Here is a 24,880-nt window from a genome sequence, read left to right as displayed (position 1 = left end):
TTACGATATATTTGAATATTGTAACTTGAATCTATGCGAGCACACTGTCTTTGATATTTGTAACAATTACGGTGATCACCGTGTATCTATATTTAGAGTGGAGCATGTATTTGGCTGAATAGTTTATACGAAGAATTATTTTGGAAGGTCTAGACCTAGACATATATTTCTATAAGATGCTGAAAAATTTCTAAGAGTAGCTAGTAACTGTGAACTGTAAACAATAGAACAGGAGGTGGTGGAATTAGTTAGAGTAAGGCAAATACGCATTGCGTTGTTTCTGTGCAACGTCGAAACGAATGACTGATTAATTAATGCGAGTGACGAACGCATGGTAAGTTAAACGTACTCTTGAGGCTTACGATACCTTGAAATGTGTCGCCTAAGAAGCCTGTAGCGAGGAAAAAATTTACAACTTAATGTGCCGCGGTTTGACTTATCGCAAATAAAATACGGCTCTTTAAGATTAGACGCTCTTAGTGCTTATACCTATGTTGTATGTCAGACTCGGTAGCGACTCGTGTTCTTTCAATACATTTTTAACATGGATCTCGAATATTTTCGGTAGTTCACTTTACGCCCTTTCTTGTCACAACGCAGTTCACCTCATTCCCTTATTCTAGGTGTCAAACACCTGTAGTCCAATTATCGAGAAAAGTAAATAACCGAGAATGGCGTAATAGAGTGGCTGTAGTTAGGGAACACTTTCTATGAGATTATAAAAAATATTAGACTTTTCATAGGAGTTCGGAGCAAGATTTCGTTTTCTTTTTTCTATTTTTTTTTTTTTTTTTCTTGTTTACATTTCCAATTCAAATTTTGTTATGTTGTTTTCCTTTTACTCCTATTATTCTGTGGCCACTTTTGCACACAAAAATAATTAATCTATATATTGTTGGCATTAAACTTCTTAAAATACTTGTTTGCTTTTAAAATTATCGCACTATTGCGTTTTCGTGTTTAGATTTTAGTACAACGTTTCGAAATAAAATGTCGAAGAAACGGAAATTGTTTGCGTGTGAATGGTCGATGACCTTGAATGCATTGTAGACGTCAAACTATAAAGCGAAGGACGCTGCAACGATAGTCATTATACTAGGATACCACTATTTCGATTGCCGTTATGTTACCCTGATCACCTAGTCGTATATGCATCACTGTACTAATTATCGTAGCTCCGTTTTACAATGTCCTACCGCTCCTTTCTTTCTTTACTATGTACTTCAATGAATTCAATCAGAAGTCTCGGTCCCACCCAGCATGATGCCGTATAAAAGGACAGCGGTTTCCGGAAAAGGATAAACATCAAATAACCCGAATTAATTGGAGAATTCCAAACGACTGTGACATTCTGTTCAGATTTATTTGAACCCGCGTTTGTTACGAATCAAAGAATATTTTCTTATCGCGTGATATATTTTGTCTGTTTCTTCTGTAGACGCATTTATGATACTCTATCGATCATTTTGACCCTGCTCAAAGTGATCAATAACAATAAGTGTCACGATACGTGGATAGTATTGGATAACTATCTCTTGACAGCAGATAAGATCAATGTCTATCGTAAGTCGGTGAAACGAGTCGGTGTGTGTAATCTATAATGCGCAGATGCGCCAATTCGGCCCGAACAAGGAGATCTCGTATTAAAAGATACTGATTTACCGAATTGGAGCATTTGTAAAACACGGTCCACAAATTCCGGACTGCGGGCAATTCGTAATTATGATAGAGAGAGAAATTGTACACGCTAGAATTACGGAATTACAATAGTCGATGGATGGTTTCGCCATTTACCAAATTTTGCAAGTTAATTGATTTCGAAAGTTTCACCAACAGTTTATCTTTATTATACGGGACATGATATTTTGAACAATTTTTCAGACTTTCTCTGTCTCTGTACTTCGATGTGTCAACCAAGTCATGCTTCCAAGTGGTTAAATCACTCTTGAGATCTTTCAGAAGTTGAGGTGTTGGAGGGATTGAATAATTACAATTTCAGTAGTACCAACTAGATAGTTTTAAGAATATCTTATACGGAGATAATACGGTCGATTGAATTTTCGTTCATCAAATTCGTAATAAAATACGTCAGTATTTTTTTGCAACTACTTTAAAATTAGAATAAAAGTTTTTAGCTGCAAAATAAAATTGAAATAACAAAGCCAATCTCCAATTTCAAAGAAAAGCTGCAACGCTAGATTGGTCACGGATACTCTGGAGGTTAATTGTTATTCCTAAAAATTATAAAAGTCGTTAAATTATTAATCCTAAGAGATCCTTTCCCAAATAAAGCACTTTTGCAAGAGATAAACTATGAATCAAATTACGGACAAATAATAGAAATTGAGAAAACTAAATTTATGTAATCCCTCCTCCCCCACACATACACAGACAATAGATTAACTCATTACACGACAGATTGTAAGAACTTCTCACATAGCTTTATCTCTCCACCGATGCAAATGTCAGCTATTCGGTATACATGTTTCCCTACGTGTTCACCACATACATACCTACTTGCAGACTAACCGACGAGGTCAGGTCTTCGCTTCCTGCGCGGTTCTTCAAATTGCTTCAATATGCCTAATTGAATAATATATCTAGAACAGCATGCACGTGCTTATCTGGTATGCTTCGTCGCGGTGTCACGTGGTTGTTACAAATATTCCTTAACCTTCTGGCAAACGAACAATCACTGTAATTTCACTCCAATTTCACATCCCTTCAGCTTTCAAATCACTCTATAACATCTCTTGTCTTAGGGTTTAACCTAATCTAGAGTACCTCAACTTCCTGCAATTATACTTTCTTAAATCGATCAGGGAGAAGCCTAGTTTTTCGGCCGAGTCGATTACGTTTGTAAAGTAGATTCAGCTTGCGGTGCCACTGTCAGATTGTCGCTATGGGCGGAATCTGCGTTACCAACGTAATCGACCCAGCCAAAAAACTAGCCGTCTCTGAATTAATGTCCACATGTGTACCCCCTGTGTAAGAAATGTGCGAGGAGTTAAACATACTTTAACCCTTTGCGGCACAGCGTCTCATATACGAGACACCTTTTTAGAATTTGTTATTCGTTATTTATATTAAATTTTTGAGATATCGCTGTAATTTTTTTATTTTTGTTTTGCCTGATTGGACTACTTAGATTTCAATGTTGATGGTTCGAAAGGGATCTTGATTATTTCGCGAATATATTGGGTGCTATAAATAAACAAAGTGTTGAAAATGCCTCTTTTAACAGAATAAATGTAATTGTGGGAAGGTTATGGGGACTAGAAAAGTAGAATTCGGTAATCCTGGGTTTTTGGAGTCACTGCAAGCGAATCCAACGTCAAAATTTCAAAATTCAAAATAGCGGATCCAATATGGTGGGCTGAACATATAAATATTCATCTGATTCGCTTGAAATTTGTCAATACAGGAGTTTTCGGTATCACTGAAAACAAATCCGGTGGCGGAATTTCAAAATTCAAAAAAAACATGGTCGTTTCAACTGTTTCACCTTAAACCAATACTTGTACTAGGGATGATAAAATTCGTTGTTCTGAAGAGCTTTGAATTCCCATTATTGGGACACTGGGTGATATTGCAATATAAAATTGTCAGACCCTCGTCTCAGTTCAGATTTCATTTATTGGATATATTGCTTTGGCCGTCAATCGAGAAGATACAATACACAACTTGGAGGGAATAAAAATATAACATTTATTAACATGTTGAAGATTAGCTTCTGAATGTTTCTTGAAGTAAGTCAATATAGGCTATCTGAAAATTGTATTCAACAATTTCTTCATGTTACAATGAAACCAGAGTTGAAAGATTTGCGAATTTTGTGGATTTAATTAATGGGTCTACGTTTTTGAGATCAAGAATTGCGTAGACACGTCTAAAGAATCTACCACAATCCTAATTTTCTCTTTCTCTTTACACTGGTTCTTTACGCAGTAATAAATTATGTTTACATGCCCATTCTCACGAAATGATTTAGTTATCACAGGCCTGGTATGAATTGTTAAATCGACGGGTGTGGTGTCAATACTACGAATCGCTGCACATTTCATCACGATGTTGTTAAGAACGGAAAGTTTTTCGAGCTTATATCAGATGTCAGAAAATCATAAATCAATTTGCTGACCAGCAAGATCTCACTTGATCCGAAATGGTGTTTAGTAGTAGTAGACTCAGAATTATATAATTGATGGCGCTGAACTGGAAAACAGAAGAATAAAATTCAAAGCGTTCATTGCTCTGAACCGCAAAATTTTGGTCGGTATTGTCTGTGCGATTTATGTTTCAATTTTGTCTTCATAGTATAATCCAATGAAAGACATGGGCAGCTAAGGTTCAGATTATTTCTTTTGATCTTGAAGACTCCAAACCCAAACCAGATTTCTTGGTGGTAAATGGAATTTCGTACAAACTAAATCCATTATCACTTAGTATTGAGTCATCGTATGCGAGTATTATGTGCGAGCGTGATTAGTTTTAACTTGTACCATTTATTGTAAGCTGGTAGTGTAGATTTTCACGCCAGCAAAGCGCCACTGTACGTGTTTGTAAATGTACTGAAAGAGGGGGGAGAGTCCAATTGTAAATGCTAAAAAGAATCGAGAACTTCTGCACTATAACTCGACAACAATCTCTAAATGATGCATTATGATGGTCCTTATTTAGAGCGTTAACGAATTTTTGCCGCCCCATCTCGCAAATCAATGTGTAAATCAATTTTTTTCAGATAGTATCACTAATGCCCACTGAAACCTTGCAGTTATAGATTTTTTGGAACATTAATACTTTTACAGTAAAATATATATTGAGAAAAATTCGTTAACACCCTAAATAAGGACTACCTTAATGATGCAGAGATAGTGGAGTATACTAAATAAGTCTATGCGTCCAACTAACGCCCACTTGAGGTAACTTTCGAGTTCGAAGGTCGACTGTATGCATGCAATTGACAATTGTCACGGAGCTTGTGGACGATGATCTGGAAAGTTTGCTAGCGGCGTGGGTACTGTGTAGATGTGTGTAACTTCTCGAGTAACATCTCACGAATATCCAAAGTTATGACACTTTCACAGTGAATAAAAAACTTGAGCCTTTCATGAATTTTATTATTGATATGGAATTGTCAATCACTGGTACTTAATTGTGTTATTCTTAATGAATAAACAGCTGCTCTCCATCCGATCGAACACTGCCTTGATAAATTGTTATTCATATACACTTTGGAATTGGTGTTAGAATGTTTATCCCGAAATTGGCCGTTATTCTTGGTTATTCTTGGAGTGTGAGCTGATGAATTACGAGATCAGTTGTGATGTGAGTGTTGTGAGAGTAGTTACTCTGCTTCCACAACAACTCTGTTTATAGTTTGATTTCTATGGCACCTTGAATACACCCAAATCAAGTTCTAGCTTGTGTATTCACTTTCCACTCCTCCACCCTTGGTCGTAGATGCATTAGTTGCAACACTTGGAATGATCGAAGCAGGCAATAAACCAATTTTGAGCGGTATACGTCTCCACCTGATAATCAGTGTCATGTCGCTTTTGTTCAACTATTTTCCGATTCAGCTACGCTAGGCTATCATATGCCGTAGCCAGAGTGTACTAAGCTAACCTTAATCTCAAAAGGTGAGGTAGCAATACAAATAAAGTCATTATTCTGATCTAATTGCATTAAAAACTATATTTCGTCCTTCTCCCGCGCGAAATTTCTCATTGTCAGTTGAAAGGAGGTTCCAATTCAGAGATATTTGGCATCTTTGTAAAATGACACGACTCAAGTGTTCTTTACATACCTATGACTTAAATTCAGAATTAAATCTGATTCACGTTGTACCTCACACGACGGAGGATCTTGAAGGTGTATTGGGGACAATGCTGGATACATCATTTGGCAATAGATTGCTGAATCAGTTTTAGTTCTTCTAATATCTCATCTCGTAATAAACTAAAATTGAATGCATTTCTTGAGTCGAATCCGGCATTTATAATCTTGAGTAATAACAATACAGGCATCGAATCTTTTGTATTAAATTAAACAATCTCGATTTCATGATTTCAAATATTGGAATCGCAAAATAATCTAAATCACAAAGATCATGTTATTAAATAATACATATCAATAAAGCAAAAACAATCTACACAAAAGATATATTGAGGATAAAAAATTTGAGCGAATACTAGATGGGTTTTTTGATCGTCGATTTATCTAATCTTAAAATCATAAATTGATCTGATCTGACCAGATAAAAAATATAACCAACAACAGATACATTGAATTCATACTCTTACAGATATGGAGATCTGCGAATTTAGGTGCTTGATGGTTCTTTGAAACACTTTAAACCAATTGATAGTATTTTTCGGTTATCAATTGGACCGTCAGATCTATTACCGGAAATACAATTCACACGAACAAAAACTATTCTACAGAGTTCTACATAATTCGCAGGCACGTGCTTCAGAATTTAGGTTGCGATGTCAATAAATTTCATTAGTATAACTGTTTAATATGTAGGCATGTTATAAGTGATGCTATTTATCTTATTGACCGTGTATAAGTAGATACTTGGACAAAATACATAGTTTGCTCCGTCCCATAAAATTCGAACTATCGTTCAATCACACTTCGTTCATTTAGGTAAAAATATTTAAATGATGATTATGCATTCCCTTAAATTCAAAAAAAAATGTAAGCGATTGCGGTGCATGAAAAAAAATTTCGTTTTTCTTTTGTCGGTTGCTTACGCAAATTGTTTTTGTTTTGCTATTAAATCATACAATGATTTATGCGGGATTGCAGCTGGTAGCGTATTTAAATGCCCTTATTCTGCAATATGCGGTAGACGATTATTTTAAATGAACAGTGGTGTAAATGAGGCTTAACCTATAGTAGCTGTCACGCTTAACTTACGGCTGAGAGCTACTGTAATGCGATTGATCTTAGCTTGAGACTCCACAAAGTGTAAAAGCTTACGAACCAAGACGCCTCTCTTAACGGCACATGACTCACTGCAAGGCAAATTTCATGTGAAAGAGATTAGATTGTGTGGTGCAAGTGAATCAGAAGGTCGGCAGAAGTTCACAGAATCGGTCCTTAACGTGGAAATTTTACATGATAAGGTGCATTTCTGTTCGGTGCACTATAATTAACAGCAAAAAAAGACGTTACGCAAGATGTTAGGAACCTGAGTGAACGGAAACGAGTTAAAATTACATTTATAACCAGTAATCCAATGTTTCGACTTGCTATAAAAATAAGAAGTCTCTTAACAAGACAATAGCTGCAAAATAGTTGCAGAGTATTTGCTACGTAGAAAACACATCTTTACAAGGGAATTCTTTCATTATCAACCATAATATAATTTTGTATTATCATCTCAATATAACAGGTTATCGTCGTAGTTACTATCGATTTTTTCACTACTTCCATCATATTCACCTTCATCGGAAAAAAACAGTAAATGCCTTTGCGAGCGAAAACAATCGTATAGAAAATAGCGAGGTAAATCGGAGAGGTCATGGGTCAGACCTAGATCGATTCGATATAAAATGCCCCATATGTATAAACCCACCGAAACGTAATCCTGTAGGCTGTACGGTAAAAATTGTAAAATCCGCTTAAATCCAATTGTGATCCCTTCCCGCAGCCTGTGTAAATTTCGTAGCGCGTGACTGACCTTCGGATTAAACTTACTTTACGTCTATAACTCGACTCGCAATCAGACGTCATGAGTAAATCGATGGCATATTTGAGGTTATGTAGTACTCCTACCCCTACCGACGGAGAAAACTCACCCATTTTCTCTCCGTTCAAATTTGAACCGTTTCCGTTCATTCGTTCATTTAATATATGAATGAAAAAGGGTGACTTTGATCGGTCGATGATGTATGTTTTGTGGAATTTGAAGAGGAACGCTTTGCCTCCTTGTTGCAGGGTGAAATATATTCGGCAACGGCAGGATGGGGGCGATGTTTCGTAGCGAGGAGATGGCGCTTTGCCAGCTGTTCATTCAGCCCGAAGCTGCCTATCTCTCTGTTTCCGAACTCGGCGAAACTGGGACGGTGCAGTTCCGCGACGTGAGTATTTTTTATTTATCCATGCAATTTGACTAATCGCATTTCCCTTGCATAGATGATACGTACTTTCAGTTGCTCAGCGAGTAATAATATGCTGATAATTTAATGAATCGTACTGATAACATTGCCGTTTACTTCAAATTCTTATACAGAGGCGATTCAAGTATTAGCTAAGGGTAAAACAGGGAGAACCTTTGTCAAATGTTACCCTGTAGTGGTAGGCATTTCAAGCACGCGTTGGATAACGTAGGAAATTCGAAGTGCGTACTCAAAGCCAACACGCCGCTTGTTTGAGATTAACAAAAAAAAAAACGTGAAAACTTGTATCGATAATGCATAAATTGCTCAATAATGATATCTTAGCGAATATAATGTTTATTGCAAGTATTTAAGGAGAAAGACAATATATAAGGAATTTAATACTCAATGAATAATGAATTCACGTTTTACCGAACATGTTAATGTGGATTAATAAGTGATTATAATTAATTTTTAATGTAGTAGGAATAGACTCATCACGACGTGACTATAAATGGCATTTCTATCATTACCAGGCAATGAATCGATTCGACTATAAACTTTTCAAAAAGCGTCAGCTAACGTTGAAAAACAGTAGTGGGCAAAACAATCAAACGTTACCAAACGTTATCACCAGGGGTAGGATGCAAAAATTTGCTCAAAATGCATTAGCCAATGCTTGAATGGCTCCGATTATCACGAAGTGTATGAACGTGTGAATTTTTCGGCAATCCCGAGTGGCGGGACGAAACGAATTTTCACGTCAGCTTAACGAACTAATCGAACTTTTAAGAACCAGAATAAGTATTACAGTTTACAAACTCAAAATAGTAATGCCTTTTTGCGTCTTGAAGAACACCAGATAACTGCTCGCATAAAAACTATACGGAATATTTTTGCATCCGAAGTTTGTTATCGATCAGATTTCATCAAGTTGGTGTTTATTTATTCTGAGCTCAGACAATAGACAAATATACTACATCAGTGCAACACTTGTGTTCGAGCTTGCTACTTTTTACTTTTGAACAGCTTAACTAGTTTCATTTATTCTTCAAGACTTTATTATTACAGTTGCCAAACAAGCTCGATCAATTAAAATTACAGGTACATAAATATTCATGATTCCACCACTTGCAGACGGTATATGTCTAATATATTTCTGCTGTACTCATCATGCAATGGCTTCTCCTGCATTTGAAATGACCTATTTGCAAACAAGTTCTACCTTGCATTAAAGGTCATGCAGTACTCCTACTTTTACCGATCGAGCAAACTCATCCAACCAAAGAACGCTCAGCCAGCGCCGGGATTTAACTTGGAGCCGCCTGTAGTACCGAACTTATTTGCCCCCCCCAGCTAGTGATCTGTTCACTAATGGGATATTTTCAATCAGGATAGATCAATATTTGATAATTTATATCACACATGCTCATAAGCAGTCATTTTATTCAATATTTTTTGATATAGCTGCATACATATAATAATAATAATGACATCAATAATAATAATTCTGTTATGTAATAATCATAGTACATTATAGTACATTTGGTGAGTGACTAGTAATGTCTAAAAAAATTCTCACTTCTGTAATGCAAATATTTTTTCCTTGCTTTTTGTGCCGCGAAGTCATTTATAACTGCAAAATTCATCTAATTTTAAGACATTTTTTCCATCCGTACTATGAGTGTCCGGTACTAGGGGAAACTTCTCTGACACCCTAGTTTTCGTTAATAAATAAATTTGAATTTTATTCTTAGTTTAACGTTACATACTAATTCCAAAAGTTCCTATATTGTTAAACATACTCCAAAGATTATAACAAAAATAAAAATAATTTTTTTTTCACTTAAATGACGATTTTATTCACGAATAACCTTAGGTGTCCGGTACCGGGGGACTTCCCCCTATACTAGTGTTGCGGTTTAAAGGGCTACTCATGAATTCACTTCCATCCAAAATTCTCCAACGCCGCTATTGAAGTTTCACTTCAAAAAATCCATTCTACAAGTTGCATATGATTTTGATTTACCAAAAAAATTGAATTTCCCGTGCCCATTTTTGCCGCCCCTAGAAAATGCCACTCTAGGCCCGGGCCTCTCGGGCCTATAGGTAAATTCGGCACTGCGCTCGGCCGTGCGCCCAGCTGATCGTGAGAAATTTGAAATTTTTCCGTTCGTTTGTTTATTTAATATAGAAATACAAACGTTGAGTTTGCTCGGTCGGTAAAAGTAGGAATACCACATGACCTTAAATCATAATGATGGCTCTTTATCAGCCTACTTACAATTAATGGCTCGATTCAACGGTTTACATATGGTTCAAAATGTATGATCAATCATATAATGTCGAAAGTCTAGATTCCTCGATTTTTTATATCAAAGATTTGTGCATTGTATTGTGGAAAATTTTGAAATGTAGTGAATTTATAACTCTCATGCAGTTGAACGCAGAGGTGAATTCCTTCCAACGTAAGTTCGTGAACGAAGTGAGAAGATGCGACGAAATGGAGAGAAAGCTGCGTTACATCGAGGCCGAGGTGAAGAAGGACAACGTGCCAACACAGGATCATCTTCTGGAGTTGCCACGAGCTCCGAATCCGCGCGAAATCATAGACCTCGAGGTAAAGATTCCCGAGACGGGTATATGGTGCGTTCCATGCCAAGTCACCTGTGAGGCCTGTGAGGGGTCACGGTCATTTCATACTAACAAGACAAAAAAAAATTATATGATAGTCCTCGCCCTAAAAACCACAAAAAGTTTGTGTTTCAAAAATTATTTTGAATTAAGTTACGATCTCAAAAACAGTTAAAAAGATTTCATTTTTAAGATTATTTGTATAAATTCGATGATGTGACTCGATGATTTGAAAAACAAAATGGAAGTGGGACACTGACTTTTTCTACTTTATAAGGAGATTAAATTTGTATACCTCAATAATTTGTACATAATTAATTATAAAATTGTTTGTTTTTTGTAACCGCTTTTATGGGAATATTTCGAAATGAGGTATATAATAAGATTTCAGAAAAAAATGTACAACTAATCATGCCGAGACTGTTGATATTAAATATTCTTTATAAAATACTATCAGGTATAAAAAAAATTTCGAAGCATGCGAAATGATTCGGTTCACAGGCAAGGTGACTTGGCACGGAATTTCCAATTGCATCGTGAAAAAAAACTTTTTGTTTTTATTATTTTTGTACAGAATAATTTTCAAAATTTTGTGCAAAAAATTATTTGCTCTCAGGAATGTAGAACTTGGATCTTATATGAAAATATTATTCATTTGCATAACTGTTTTATAAAATTGTATTCATACCGAATTTTAAAAAGTCTCTACCCAAAAAAAACAATCTTTCTTCTTTTGGTTATAACTGCCAAAGACTAACAATAAGTCACGTGAATTTTTAATTTTGCACAATTTCACTTGAAAATTAATGTAACTCGCGGTGAAAAAAAGAATTAATAGAGTGTTTCGCTGTGCTGTACCTATCCTCAAAACATAGTTTTTTGTGTACTGAACCCCTTGAAAAAATGTAATTGTATGAGGGCTGGACTTTTCCAGATTAGGATAATATTTGTTGTTCGTCGGAACAAAATCTAATTGTCAGTTTTTCCGAACTAAAATTCCTCCTGAATTCTAAAATTCTTATTGTTAGCTCAAGTCTATGAGGTGATTTTTCCATTTCACCCTTACGCTGCACACTGGGATCAAAGTAACCCCATGGCATGTTCATCGTGAATGTCATATGAAAAACATCCAAAATAATCTGATTTGATCCGAGGTAAATAATGAAATAACGTGAAAATCATTTATTCGCTCTCTTCCCAAAAATTCGACCTTACTCACTGAAATAAATAACTTTTTTTCATCCCGCAGTAGCTCCATATTTTTTTTTTCTTCAAAATATGTGTCTTAAGAGTAAATCATCGTCAGTCCATTTCCAACTCAAAATATTAAAACTTCAGTGAATTATGATTTTTTTCAAACCGAGGTACTGATGTGGCAATAAGAAGAGGATGCAGAATACAAGGTATCTGTAAGGGTATGGGGAAAATATAACAATAAAGTCTGGAGGACGTAATAAGTAGAATGATCCATTTTACGGTATTTCGTTGTTTTATGATTTTTTCGGATTAAAAATTTCATTTCGCTGTAAATAACTAATTTGCCTTCAAATATCATAGTTGAAGAATATCACAGAATTTTTCGAGTTATTTAAATCGACATTTCCGTTTCGCACAACAATTTTCGATGTGGGGTCTCCAGTGACCTCGGCGTCACACCAGTGAGGGTTAAACAACATCTAAAAATTAAGGTATACACATTTCACCTTCGTCGCAAAATTTCCCAGAATAATCGTGCAGCAACGTTCACAGTTGAACTGGCGTTAGTTTAATTCCAATGCTGACATTTTGAAAAAAATGTACAAAAAGTTCTGATTCTGCTAATATCGCGTTTCCGGCTGCTCCAGCATAAGAAGCTTTCATCGCAAGCCTCAATCAATTATTTTTATTTAATCCGGGAAGATACGGGAATAGATATATTTTCAGCACTCTAATCTCAAAATCGCAACTTCGTCGTTATTTCTTGGCTCTCGTGATAAATAAATACGGATCGAAACTCGTATGGATAAGATTTTTTGACTCGCGAGTTACAGCACTCGCCTTCGGCTCACGTTCCGTCAAAAAGCCTCATCCATATTCGTTACGAAATGTACTATTATACAAGGTGAGCATGTTTTACGCGTTTTTCCAACCGTGTTTTCCGTATACAAGGCTACTTTCATACGGAAAAGTCCGAGTTTGCCTCCTTGTTACACAATATACTATTATCACAAGTTGTTTGAATAGGAAAAGGTCACATATGCTTTGAGGCACCTCTTAGACTTGAAATAAAAATCTGATACTTCGGAAAAATTTTTACATGGCAAAAACTTTCGTTCAGACCTTCTTACAACAGAAGAAAGCCAACATTTCCCTGGTTCCCAAAAGTCTAATATAGACGCACCGCTCATTGCTCTCCGCAGGCTCATCTGGATAAGACGGAGAACGACATCCTGGAGCTAAGCCAGAATGCTGTGAACCTGAAGAGCAACTACCTCGAGCTCACAGAGCTGCGCCACGTACTGGAGAAGACTCAAATTTTTTTTACCGAGGTAGGTGGTGGTCTGCACTCCCAGGTTTCATTGGATTCTAACATCTCTTCTTGTCAACAGGAAGAGGTCAACGACTCGATCACCAGGGCGCTAATAAACGAGGAAGCAAATGCTGTCCATCCGACAGCAGGTACCAGGGGACGTCTCGAGTAAGTCGTGTAATCGTTTATCGGATGAATTTCAAGGGAGCTGGTCATCCTTTCGCGCTTCATTTTTAAATTAGCTTTGAATACGTGCTATTGATACGGGAATGTTCGTAACTAGCCGATAATTATACGGCTAAAAAATGCTAGTAATTTTACCTTTATTTTAAGTTCATGTAGTACTCCCACCCTTACCGACCGAGCAAATTCACCCTTCTTCTTCCTGTATTGAACAAGCAAGGGAACGGAAAGTGTTGAAGAATGGTCCACAATTGTTTAACTGTAGTAATTCTACTCGAAAAGATGTGTTTTTACACTGTTTACATACTTACGGATTATACGATTTTTATGAAATTCATTTCACATTCTATTCTGATGCGTATAGTTTCCGCGAGAACTAGAATAAGTCAGATCCAACGCGACTCCATGGGTTATAAATTGTAAAAATTCTGAAATTTGATGAAATTAATAACGTTTTGCGTATTTTTATCAAACTCATCTTCAATTCATAACTTACAAAGTCTAAGTCGGGCACGAATTATTTGAGCACCTGCAAAAAGTACGTACAAGAATGCAGTTTACGAAATCTAATAAAAAATCGGACGAACGGTTTGAAAGTTATCCTGTAAAAGATTTTTGAAAACCGTCCCTTTGTAGTAAATTCATAAGGTTGAAAGATGGTGAATAATTTTTTTTAATTTCAAAGCTTAAAATAAAAATAAAATTGGTATCTTTTAACCGTACAATTACCGATTATTTACAAGTCTTTTGATACCGATAGCAGCAGCTATTCAAAGTCAACTTGAAAGTCAGGCATGAATGGCTGATGATTAACCCCCTTCAGTCCGAATTAGGATCAGTATGAGTAAAGTTTCGCGTATTTCATGAAACTCCTCAGATGTAATCTCTAAGTTTTCTTGCATGTAATTGAACTTGATTGAAGGCATTGTTGTTTTACTCTGTTATTAGTCACCAGGATGTAAAAAAATTTACAAAAGCGGAAATCGGTAAAATATGTTCTATGCTGAGTCACTGAATGAATTTATTTTATTCTTTCTGTATTTTGCTAAGTGGAATTGTTAACCTTTCTCGAAAATTTGGTGAAAAAAACTATGATGTCCATTTTCAACGGAACTCTTTTACATCGTTTGAACATTTATATGGAACTCGGATTGTTATTAATCATTTTACATTTTAAAAAAACTTCAAATATTTTAAATGAACGCTTCGTTTTATTTCTCGAGAAAATAATCCATTTTAAACGTTCCATACCGTTGATTTCAAGAGTCAAATCTTGTTCTTACGCGGAAAGATTTATGTGTCTACTTTTTCACAAATGAAAATATTTAATAAGTTTCATTTTAATTTTTTTTTTTTTTGGAAATTCAATATTCTTATAAAAAAAAGTACGGCATGGTGAAACTTGAGCCAAATTGAGAAATTCCGTTTCAAAAGTTACTGGAACAGTTTCAGCTTTTTTCACTTGAATCATTATGCAATACAAAAATCTCATCCTGTTTCTAGGTTCGTCGCAGGAGTCATTAATCGAGAACGTGTTCCAGCATTCGAACGAATGTTGTGGCGTATTTCCCGCGGTAACGTTTTTCTACGGCAAAATGAACTTGATAAGCCATTAGAGGACCCGAGTACCGTGAGTGGAAATGCATTCCTTAACCCTTTATTTCATGCTGGGACGCCCAGCGTCCCGCCTTTTTTTTGCGGATTTTTATTTATTAAACTACTTTTTTGGTAACAACTGCCAAGTTTTATAGTTCTACGTGGTCTCTGAAAAACTTCTAAGCTTAAAAAAATTATAAAATTTATTCATTTATCTATAGAAAAGCAGCCCATGCAAACAAATTGTCGAAATTCGTACTTGTCCACGAAAAAAAGAATTATCTGCTAATCTACCACAAAAAATCCGAGCACCAATTTTTACAAAACCTTGATACGCACCAACAATTATACACATTATTTTTAACATTTTTTTTTCTGTTGTTTTTGTCGATCTAGTATATTGGATCCGCCATTTTGAATTGTCGATTTTCGAGTTAAGATTCGTAATCACTGACCCAAAATATCACGTAACATAAAGTTTTATCAAAACCAAATAAGGTTTTTAATTTACGTTCGCCATGTTGGATCCGCTATTTTGAATTTTTGAATTTCGAGTTCATGTTCGTAATCAAAGACCTCAAAAGCCCAGGCATGCAAAATTTCGAGTGCATCGCATGTAAGGAAAAATGTATGCACGAAAGGCTTAACTTCCTGCACTGCTGTATATATATCAATATTTCATGTGTTCTTAACAAACCCCGTTTAATTACCCCAAAACAAATCAAACTAATTTAATCGTTTTCAATCTAAAAATATTTTTATCTAGCACCTGAAATAGATAACGTATTTCTCTGTGACTTGAATTATGGTAATATAAAATGCAATTATACGCAGACATCTATGTTTATTCGTTATGTATCCCTTTACATGAAGATGATTAAAACAATGTATGTTGATTATTCTTAACAGATTGAAAATAGATTTATCACTTTCTCAACGGTTTTCAAATCATCACAGCAATTATTATGATAACTTCAAATCAAATGCCTCAATTTTACGGAAATCACATCTTGAACGACAGAGTTTTCGAATTCACACTTCGGCCATTCTCAAAGAGTTGGATTTTTCAGTTGAATATGTTTGAAAATTATTGAAATTTTGTAAAATCATTGTGTAATTGAAATTCATTGCATGTTTGCTTTTTTCATTTATAACGGTGCGGCACTTTCATTGACTTTGGCCACAAAAAATGTTGTATTACTTAAAAAACAATGCATACTTAAGTTGCTTAATTGTTCAGGTAAAATTGTTTTAGATGTGAGTGTCTGAAAAGTATGTTATACCACCTAGCGTATTGAGTAGGTATACACACGCGCACAACAATGGCAATAAGAAAGAAATGATCGTTTCAGGGAAACGCGATTTACAAGACGGTCTTCGTTGCTTTCTTCCAAGGAGAGCAGCTGAAATCTCGAATAAAAAAAGTGTGCAATGGATTCCATGCTTCTTTGTATCCATGTCCCAACAGTCACGGCGAACGTCAAGATATGGTCAAAGGTGTCCGAACTCGTCTTGAAGATCTCAACTTGGTATGCAAGTCAGACACGTCAACATGATGTAACTTACAGCTGTGCGATTAATCAGTTAATCGAAAAACGATTGATTGAACAAACAGAATAATCGATAAATCGGGAAATTATGGATTGCATAAATAAAAAACAATTAATCGAAATTTATGATTATTGTATTACTCGCACAGCCCAAGATTGATTTTTCAAAATTTCTCATTTTTATCCATCTTTAGCAATATTTTTTCTTATCGTACGTGTCTTCACATTCTTCGGGTTTTCATCTTCACACACATCATAATCATACAGAATGTTTTAGAAATATATGACAAACGAGGCCTTATTTGAAACTGTTGAAAATTGTTTTCCAATTTATCTAAGAATTCATAGAAATAGTACGAAAGTTTAGTAGACGTTCGCAGGAAAATGTAAACTAGTTTGCAGTGCTTTATGAAGCGTATAAAAACACGGACAAATTTTGTAGTTTTCAAATAACAAATTAGAAACATGAAACTCGTGTCTGAACAATTATGCTTTGCTTTTAAAGACTGTAACCCAAATTCATAATAATGCTACAAAGTCATAAAAAAAAAATAGATTGACTCGATACTTCAATCGGTTTTTTATCATCTAGGTCCTGAACCAAACTCAAGATCATCGCCAACGCGTACTGCATAATGTCGCCAAGGAATTGCCAAACTGGAGCATCATGGTTCGCAAAATGAAGGCGATATATCATACGCTGAATCTTTTTAACATGGATGTGTCCAAAAAATGTTTAATTGGTGAATGCTGGGTTCCGGTACAAGATTTGACCATCGTTCAGAATTGTCTCACCGAAGGATCGGTTGGTATACTCCCTTATATGAAATGCAAAGGACAAGAAATGAAATAGTAGGTTTTCTTCGCTCCGTTATCACTTTTTCATTTACAGCGCCTATGTGGAAGCTCCATTCCGTCATTCCTGAATGTAATTCACACTGATGAAGACCCTCCAACCTTCAATCGCACTAACAAATTCACTCGAGGCTTCCAAAACTTGATTGACGCGTACGGAGTAGCTTCGTACCGTGAGGCCAACCCAGCTCTGTACACCATCATAACATTCCCTTTCTTGTTCGGCATTATGTTTGGTGATGCTGGGCACGGTGAGTGTTTTTCAATATTAATGCTTGCAGGCATCTCAGGGGGATTAGAAACCCTTAAAGGGGAAAGATGCTCTAATTGCGTCAATGTACCTACTCAAATGAATAAGTTTCAGTACATTAACTCTTTACGGCACAGCGTCTCATATATAAAACATCTTTTTTGAATCGGTTATTCAAGACTTGTATTTAATTTTTGAGATATCGCTGAAAACGAATCCAGGGTCAAAATTTCAAAATTCAAATTAGCTGATCGAATATGGCAGACTAAAAGTATAAAAATTGATCCGATTCACTTGAAATTTGTTACCCAGGAGCTGAAAACGAATCTGACGTCAGAATTGCAAAATACAAAATGGTGGATCCAATATGGTCGACTTAAAATATAAAACGGTGATTGATCCTATTTGCTTATGTTAGATCCACCATTTTGAATTTTGAAAATTTACCTTTATACACCCAGCTTCAAGAAATTTTACTACAAGGAAAAATCTATACTTCAAAGGGTTAATTCTGTGTCGACTAGGTTTTACCTATAGGTATATGTATAGACCAAAGAGCCTAAAATTATTCGCAGTACGAAAATATTCTAATTCCTCTGAGTCGTTTGGTTTTATTAGACATTGAAGCGTCCCTCGCAGTCACGAACAGTAAATGTCTTGGACACCTCAAAGTCTTGAATGAGCAAAATTAAGACTGGCCGCTGTCTTGGGAAAAAGTCATGGATAGTTATTTTTAGTATTTATGGGGGTATTTTGTGACAAAGATGACACAACACGTTGAATTTCAGTTCAAGTCTATATCTTGAATAAATAAACTGCATATCAAGAACAAGATCAAAAGAATAGTATTGCAATAGCGGCGACTTAATTGTAACTGATTTGCGTAATGGATGGCTAGATTCACGTCCGGAAGTCTCGTCGTGTCAGTCATAAATAGTAGATGGCGGGCATGTCTGTGTCACGGTGGCAAAGAGGGATTGTGTCGCTCAATTTGAAAACTCCAACAGTTACTTTTCAAGCAGCCGAGAACTGGTGGGTTTGACTTTACCTATAATTTAGGAAATATAGTGCCAAATTGGCAATAACATCAATCGCTTCTGAAAACCAGCTGATTAAACTCAGTATTTTTTATATTATGGGTAAATGTGTTAAACCAGAATGCTAACGTATTATTTCCATGTAAGCCAAAAATAGCCCATTCTTCACGCATCTCTCAAGATAAACTGTTCTTCAAGTGTTTTATGAAACTACCATTTATTTTGTCTAATAATTGATGTTTTCCGTTCCTCTTATCTGCATTTAAAAATGTAGATGAAAATACATATCTGAATATTTTTCAATGTGTTGTGTCTCTGTTAAACATTGTACCCTCTCAAGATACATTATAGTGCCTGCATAAGTAGGAAATTGGTAAACTCGAATTCTTACTATTTCTGCAAAATTTTTCATTTTAGGTCTAATTCTGACGCTTTTTGGAGCATATATGATCATATGCGAAAAGCAGCTGATCGCCAAGAGAATCGACAATGAAATCTGGAATATATTCTTCGGTGGTCGGTACATCATACTTCTTATGGGTCTCTTTTCTATCTATACCGGCGTTATATACAATGACGTATTTTCCAAGTCCGTAAATATATTCGGGTCCAGTTGGGAGAACCCTTACGATTACGAAACGCTTACTGAAGAGGAGACCCACCAGTTGGACCCTATAAGCGCTTTCAAGGACTCTCCATACCCGCTGGGCTTGGACCCAGCATGGCAACTTGGTGAAAACAAAATCATCTTCTTGAACTCGTACAAGATGAAGCTATCCATTGTTATTGGCGTTGTGCACATGATCTTCGGTGTCTGCTGCAGTATCATAAACTATGTGTAGGTATAACAGCTTGGGCTACTATTTTTATATCCTATTTAAAATGAGATTGAATGTCAAGATGTGAAGAAAGGTAGTTTGTACCTCATTTATATTCATTTGTATTCACCCTTCGACTGCTTTATTCTTTCAAAATTTTACTTTCTCGAAATCAAATATGATAAATGGAATAAAATTTGAATCTCGAAAAGTGCATAGTATCAAGTTAAGGGAATATGAGAGAAGCAATACCTTCCAAGATAACACACGTGCCATGTAAAGAATGTCGAAGAGACGCCCTATAATCCGGAAAGACATCTTTCAGTTTTACCTAAAAGATGTCTGAAAGATGCTTAAAAAATGTCGAAAAGACGGCATATGCAACATTTTCTGACATCTTTTAGCTGTCAAAGAAAAGGTATTTTGAAGACACATTGTGCTGAACGGCTTAACATCCTCTTTAAAATATTATTTGCTTAATATTTTGAAGACAATTATTTTCTGTCAAAGCGATTTCTTAACACAGCCGAACACAATGTAATATATAATAGATCATCAAGTTCGTTGAATGCACGGTCAAATGTATAACACAGTATTTTTTCGTAAAGATCTAGGCTAAAAAAGTATGCTAACAACAAAGCAGCTAATTCTCAATTGTTTCAAGTGAGCACATGACCACATAAAATAATAAAGGTCAGGTATCAGCAGTGAACTATGACAGGGTTGGGAACGTCTGTTGGTATTCGTTGACTAACTACTGAACGAAAGAGACATGTCCTAATGACACTTGCTCATGTTCTCGATGAATGATTCGTAGATCGCAGTGAACCAAATAAAAAAATGTGTGCTAATTAAGATGGCTATCAGACTCTTTATGTGGGCACTGTGCATTACACGATCTGTGGTATTCCAGATATAGATCCATTTGACAGTGAGAAAATCTGTAAAAAAGACGGCCTGAGAACGTTTTTAAGATATCTTTTCGACATATCAAAATACAGGACTTAAAACTGTCCAAGGTGGACAGCTTTCCTGTGTCATTTTGCTTTACCTAAACGACGTATTTGTAAAGACGTGTAAACGATGACTTTGCAACATGTGTGTTGTCTAGATTGTGTTTGTGAGGTATGCAAATTAGCGATGGCCACTAAGCTAAAAATAATCAATGCATCGGTTAATCAAGTCCAAAAAAATAATCTAACACGACTCGGTTAAATTGGTAAATATTAATCGATTAATCGATTATTTCGTATTTTTTTAAACAGTGCATATGAAATAAGAAGTATCATAAATAATCGATTTTCGATTAAATCGACCATTTATTCAGATTAATCGAGTATAATCGATTAATTTTCGAACTCGATCAATCGACCAACTCAATTATTTTTTTTCACAATTAGTTTTATTTTTGACTCCCATGAACGACGCAATAGAATATCAATTAATGTGATTAAAGTATTAATTATTGTCATATTCTTACTTACCTATTTGTTATAGTAATGAATATTTTCACCTGGAATTTGAAAACATTTTTAATGAAACTATAAATTATCAAAAAACTTTTCCGTTATTAAGACCACACACTGAAATTTCATATTATCAAAACTAAATTTCGTAAATTTCAGTATGCAGTCTTAATAGCGGAAAAGTTTTTTTGACGATTTCTATCTTCGTTCAAAATATTTTTCAATTTCGGGTGAAAGTATTCATTATTATATCAAGTAGGTACTCGGTAAGTGATAAAATGATAATAATTAATACTTTAATCACATAAATTGATATTGTATTGCATCGTTCACGGGAGTAAAAAATAAAAACCGACTGTGAAGAAACATAATCGAGTCGGTCAATTAATTGAGTTTGAAAAATAATCACTTATACTCGATTGATCCGGAAAAAATAATCGATTTAATTAGCAATCAATTAAACTTGGTCATTCTTAAGGGAGAGCCTGCTTTAGAGGCTTCGCAAAATCGATTTTTTCAAGGATTTTTTTGGGAAGGAAAGAAATATCCGATTGAAACGAAACTTTCAGGTTTTATTATTATATATTTCAGCAGTCTTCTTAAATTTTTTCATTAAGATATATGTCATGTTATACCTGGTACAAGCATTTCACCGAGGCGTCTCGAGTGTGCATTTTTCGTGCGGCGGGAAAGGTGCAGGTCGCAATTTCCATCTGAAACAAAGAACCCGAAAAAATTTTTACTTCTCAATAGTATAGCTTCTAGTTCAACCAAGAAAATTCAACAAAAAGTGAAAAATTCAACAATTTTTCGCAAATTAAAAAAAAAATTCACTTTAGATTGTTTAATAAGTGGGTTAATCTTAACTTTCTTAAGGTTTTTTAGGTTCAACTAGAAGAGAATTTAATCCCGAGTACAATGCAATTTGTCTCGTTTCGATAGGACGTTTAGTTTTTTTCCTATCTTTCCCGCCAATTAGGAAAAATCGTAAAAATGAAAAACGGAGAAATCGTGCGTCAAAGTTTTCGTATATAAAAAATCGTAATTTTCTTGAACTTACCGCATTAATATGCTAATCTGCGCTTCCGTGGCTTTCCACTACGTTCACTTGAAGATTTGCGCACTTTTGAATAGCTCTGCATGATTTCAAGATGTTCACGTGCCGAAAGACAAATCGAAACTGAACCTAAATGCTGTGGTAGCTTTGCTCAAACCGACGCAGCCAGTTCATATATACCGTTATAATACGTGCTTTTATCCCTACGATAGCTCTATAATAACCTTCTACGAACAGTCAATAGTGTCTCGAACGACCGTTAGTCCCTTTGGATTATAATACGTACTCCGAGCGATCCGGCCGCTCGTATACCTGGTCGACGCTTGCTCACTATTTCTTCTGTAACTCCGAAAATATTTGGAATTTGCGTCTGAAATTTTAGAAACACATTCTTGGATAGTTTGGGAAGATATTTATGTAAAAAAAAAAATAGATTTTTTGAAGCCTCTAAAGCAGGCTCCCCTCTTAATACAAAACATCAACTATGCTTCAAAGAATTTTACCATTGATTCGTCGTCTACATGTCTTGCCATTAAATTTCATCAGTATTAAACACCCAAGCTTCAATATCAACGTTTTCTAATTCAACAGCCACTTCAAGAAATACGCTAGTATATTGTTGGAGTTCTTGCCACAGCTAGTGTTCCTTATGCTGCTCTTCTTTTATATGGTTTGCCTGATAGTCATGAAGTGGATCTTATACGCTGCAACCAATGGTAAGGCAAAACTTGTGACAAGATTATGTAACTAGAATTAATTAGAAAAAAAAAAAAAATTTTTAACCGGCCGCAGTAGCGTCATGTATAGCATGGGAGACTGCGGAACGGGAGCACTTAATTTGAAATCCGAAGTGTGGCGATGAGGAACTGACCGATAACTCTCTAACATTATAAGACAAGTCACGTTATTCAAGCACCGAATCTGCAAGCTGAGGTTCCAACTTTTCTGCAGTTTTCCTTGTTGCTTGCACAAATGCAAGTGTTGATATTGAACTTCATAAATCAACTGCAGATGCATAATGATGGTCACTAATCCCTCGCCTCCCTTGCCCCACATAAGCCTATAAGAAAATGTCTTATCGGATATAACGGGTGTTGGTAGTGATTATTAGTAAGCCAATATACCAACAAATTGCGAAAGCAGGCATTTAGAATATGTTACTATTCATGTTTAGATGACTTTAGCAGGGGTTCTACTTGTGCGCCATCGGTATTGATTACGTTCATCAACATGATGCTTATGTCATCGAGTAGCGATACGACCGAGGGTTGTTCAGAATTCATGTTCACCGGTCAAGGCACTGTCCAATACGTCTGCGTCTTTGGTGCCTTAGCCTGCGTCCCTGTGATGCTTTTTGGCAAACCATTATACATCATTACCACTAGAAAAAAGAACCAAAGTGCTTCCCCCGTTGTCGTAAGTATAGTCAATTTTGCTGATACAGTAATAAAGTATCCAAAAAAACAACATTGTTAAAGCTTGCTGTAACATATTCATTGAAAATTCCTAGTTAACGTATTAAAATAGATTCGACGCCATGTCAACCAATCCCAATTTCGGATTTGAATTCACATTTTTGACAAAAAAAAAAAAGAAACCTCCAATTCTCAAGGCGCGCCTTTCCTAAATGGCTCACCCTAAATATCTGGGCACGTGCTCATTGGATTAGTTGGTTCTTTCAGTACAAGATGGCCGCATCAGATAGTAAAACAGATGTTTTTACCGTTTCCCCATGATTTGGGACTTTTTGGTCAATTTTGAGGGTTTTTGGCCATTATAACTATGGGTGTTTGTCGTGGGTCAAATTTGTGGCCATATTCTTGTTCCTTGGTCAGTTTTACACTTGAAAACCGCTTTCTGCCACTTCGTACAAAAAACGTCTGCGCAATCAAAAATTCCCAAATTCAACTCAGAAATGTGAGAAAACAAAACGAAAAATGGGTCTTGCTCAGCCAATATAGTTTTCCGAGACCTAATATTTTGTTTTATGACTACTCCCTAGGTGGGTAACATGACCACAAAAAATCAGCCAAATCGGAGGGGGTGGGCGATAGCTCGGACTTTACTTAAATAATTTTGCTCATTTTGCAAAAAAACGAGTGTCATGCCACGAAAATTAACTCATTCAATCGTTTTATAGTTTTGAATATGTTTCTTTGGATTCAGTTTCTCTTCATTTCTTTCTGTTTGAATTTTAACGTAATTTCATAATCTGATCCAGTCTGCATTATATATTTCCATATCTGGCTATTCCTATTGCTTTCGTTCATAAAAAAAAAAAAAATTGATTACACCTCGGATGCAGTTTAATGATAAATGGTCCTTCAGTACCATCTAAATCAGTTAAGTCATTAAAAATTTTGAGAAAAGTTTTCATCATTAGGACATCTGAAATGCTTGTAATCTGAGCAAATTGGAGAAATACAATCTAATCGAGATGTCAGAAATTCGAGAAAAGGTTTTATAATTGGAAGTTGCATGGTGTAATATTATTAAACTCTGGTATTTTTGATCCGATTCGGATGGGTTTGACCTCATATTAATTGCTAACGATATTTATTAATCTGTTTCGTCGATTGATAAACAAGCTAGATAGCCCTTCCATACATGTCATAATAAAAAGGTAATTAAGACAAGTAGTGGAGTTTGACTTGAAATTAAAGTTATATTAAATATAATTTTAAAAAATGAAGTAGCTATTGTAAGTCAAAAAATAGTTAATTAACCACTCATTGGAATATAAAGAGATGTGATTCATCTACAAGTGATCAAGAATATTATTTTGATTTTAAGTTTCGAACTCACAAAACAGATTCA

General features: G+C 35.5%; 1 protein-coding gene and 1 long non-coding RNA gene across 8 annotated transcripts in view; one reads left to right on the top strand and one right to left on the bottom strand.

Annotated features, from left to right (window-relative positions):
- LOC124298781 (V-type proton ATPase 116 kDa subunit a1-like) overlaps positions 1 to 24,880 on the top strand; it is an 86,045-nt gene that overhangs the window by 49,257 nt on the left and 11,908 nt on the right. For 6 of the 7 annotated variants that reach the window (XM_046751262.1, XM_046751256.1, XM_046751258.1 and 3 more), the window contains 10 exons: positions 7,948 to 8,090; positions 10,549 to 10,728; positions 13,142 to 13,419; positions 14,938 to 15,064; positions 16,383 to 16,559; positions 17,173 to 17,385; positions 17,473 to 17,686; positions 19,140 to 19,560; positions 22,655 to 22,779; positions 23,238 to 23,479. In XM_046751262.1, the coding sequence (XP_046607218.1) occupies positions 7,974 to 8,090; positions 10,549 to 10,728; positions 13,142 to 13,419; positions 14,938 to 15,064; positions 16,383 to 16,559; positions 17,173 to 17,385; positions 17,473 to 17,686; positions 19,140 to 19,560; positions 22,655 to 22,779; positions 23,238 to 23,479 (2,094 nt within the window). In that variant the 5' untranslated portion in view covers positions 7,948 to 7,973. The remainder of the gene's footprint in view (positions 1 to 7,947; positions 8,091 to 10,548; positions 10,729 to 13,141; positions 13,420 to 14,937; positions 15,065 to 16,382; positions 16,560 to 17,172; positions 17,386 to 17,472; positions 17,687 to 19,139; positions 19,561 to 22,654; positions 22,780 to 23,237; positions 23,480 to 24,880) is intronic. The other variant, XM_046751261.1, reaches the window with a different exon arrangement.
- Positions 21,596 to 22,661, bottom strand: LOC124298783 (uncharacterized). Its single transcript, XR_006906880.1, has 3 exons — positions 22,567 to 22,661; positions 22,067 to 22,433; positions 21,596 to 21,719 (listed from the first exon to the last, which is right to left on the bottom strand). It is a non-coding gene; the product is annotated as an uncharacterized LOC124298783 (long non-coding RNA).

Source organism: Neodiprion virginianus, chromosome 2 (assembly GCF_021901495.1).
Source record: "Neodiprion virginianus isolate iyNeoVirg1 chromosome 2, iyNeoVirg1.1, whole genome shotgun sequence".
Classification (NCBI taxonomy): domain Eukaryota; kingdom Metazoa; phylum Arthropoda; class Insecta; order Hymenoptera; family Diprionidae; genus Neodiprion; species Neodiprion virginianus.
This window is presented reverse-complemented; position numbering and strand designations above follow the sequence as displayed.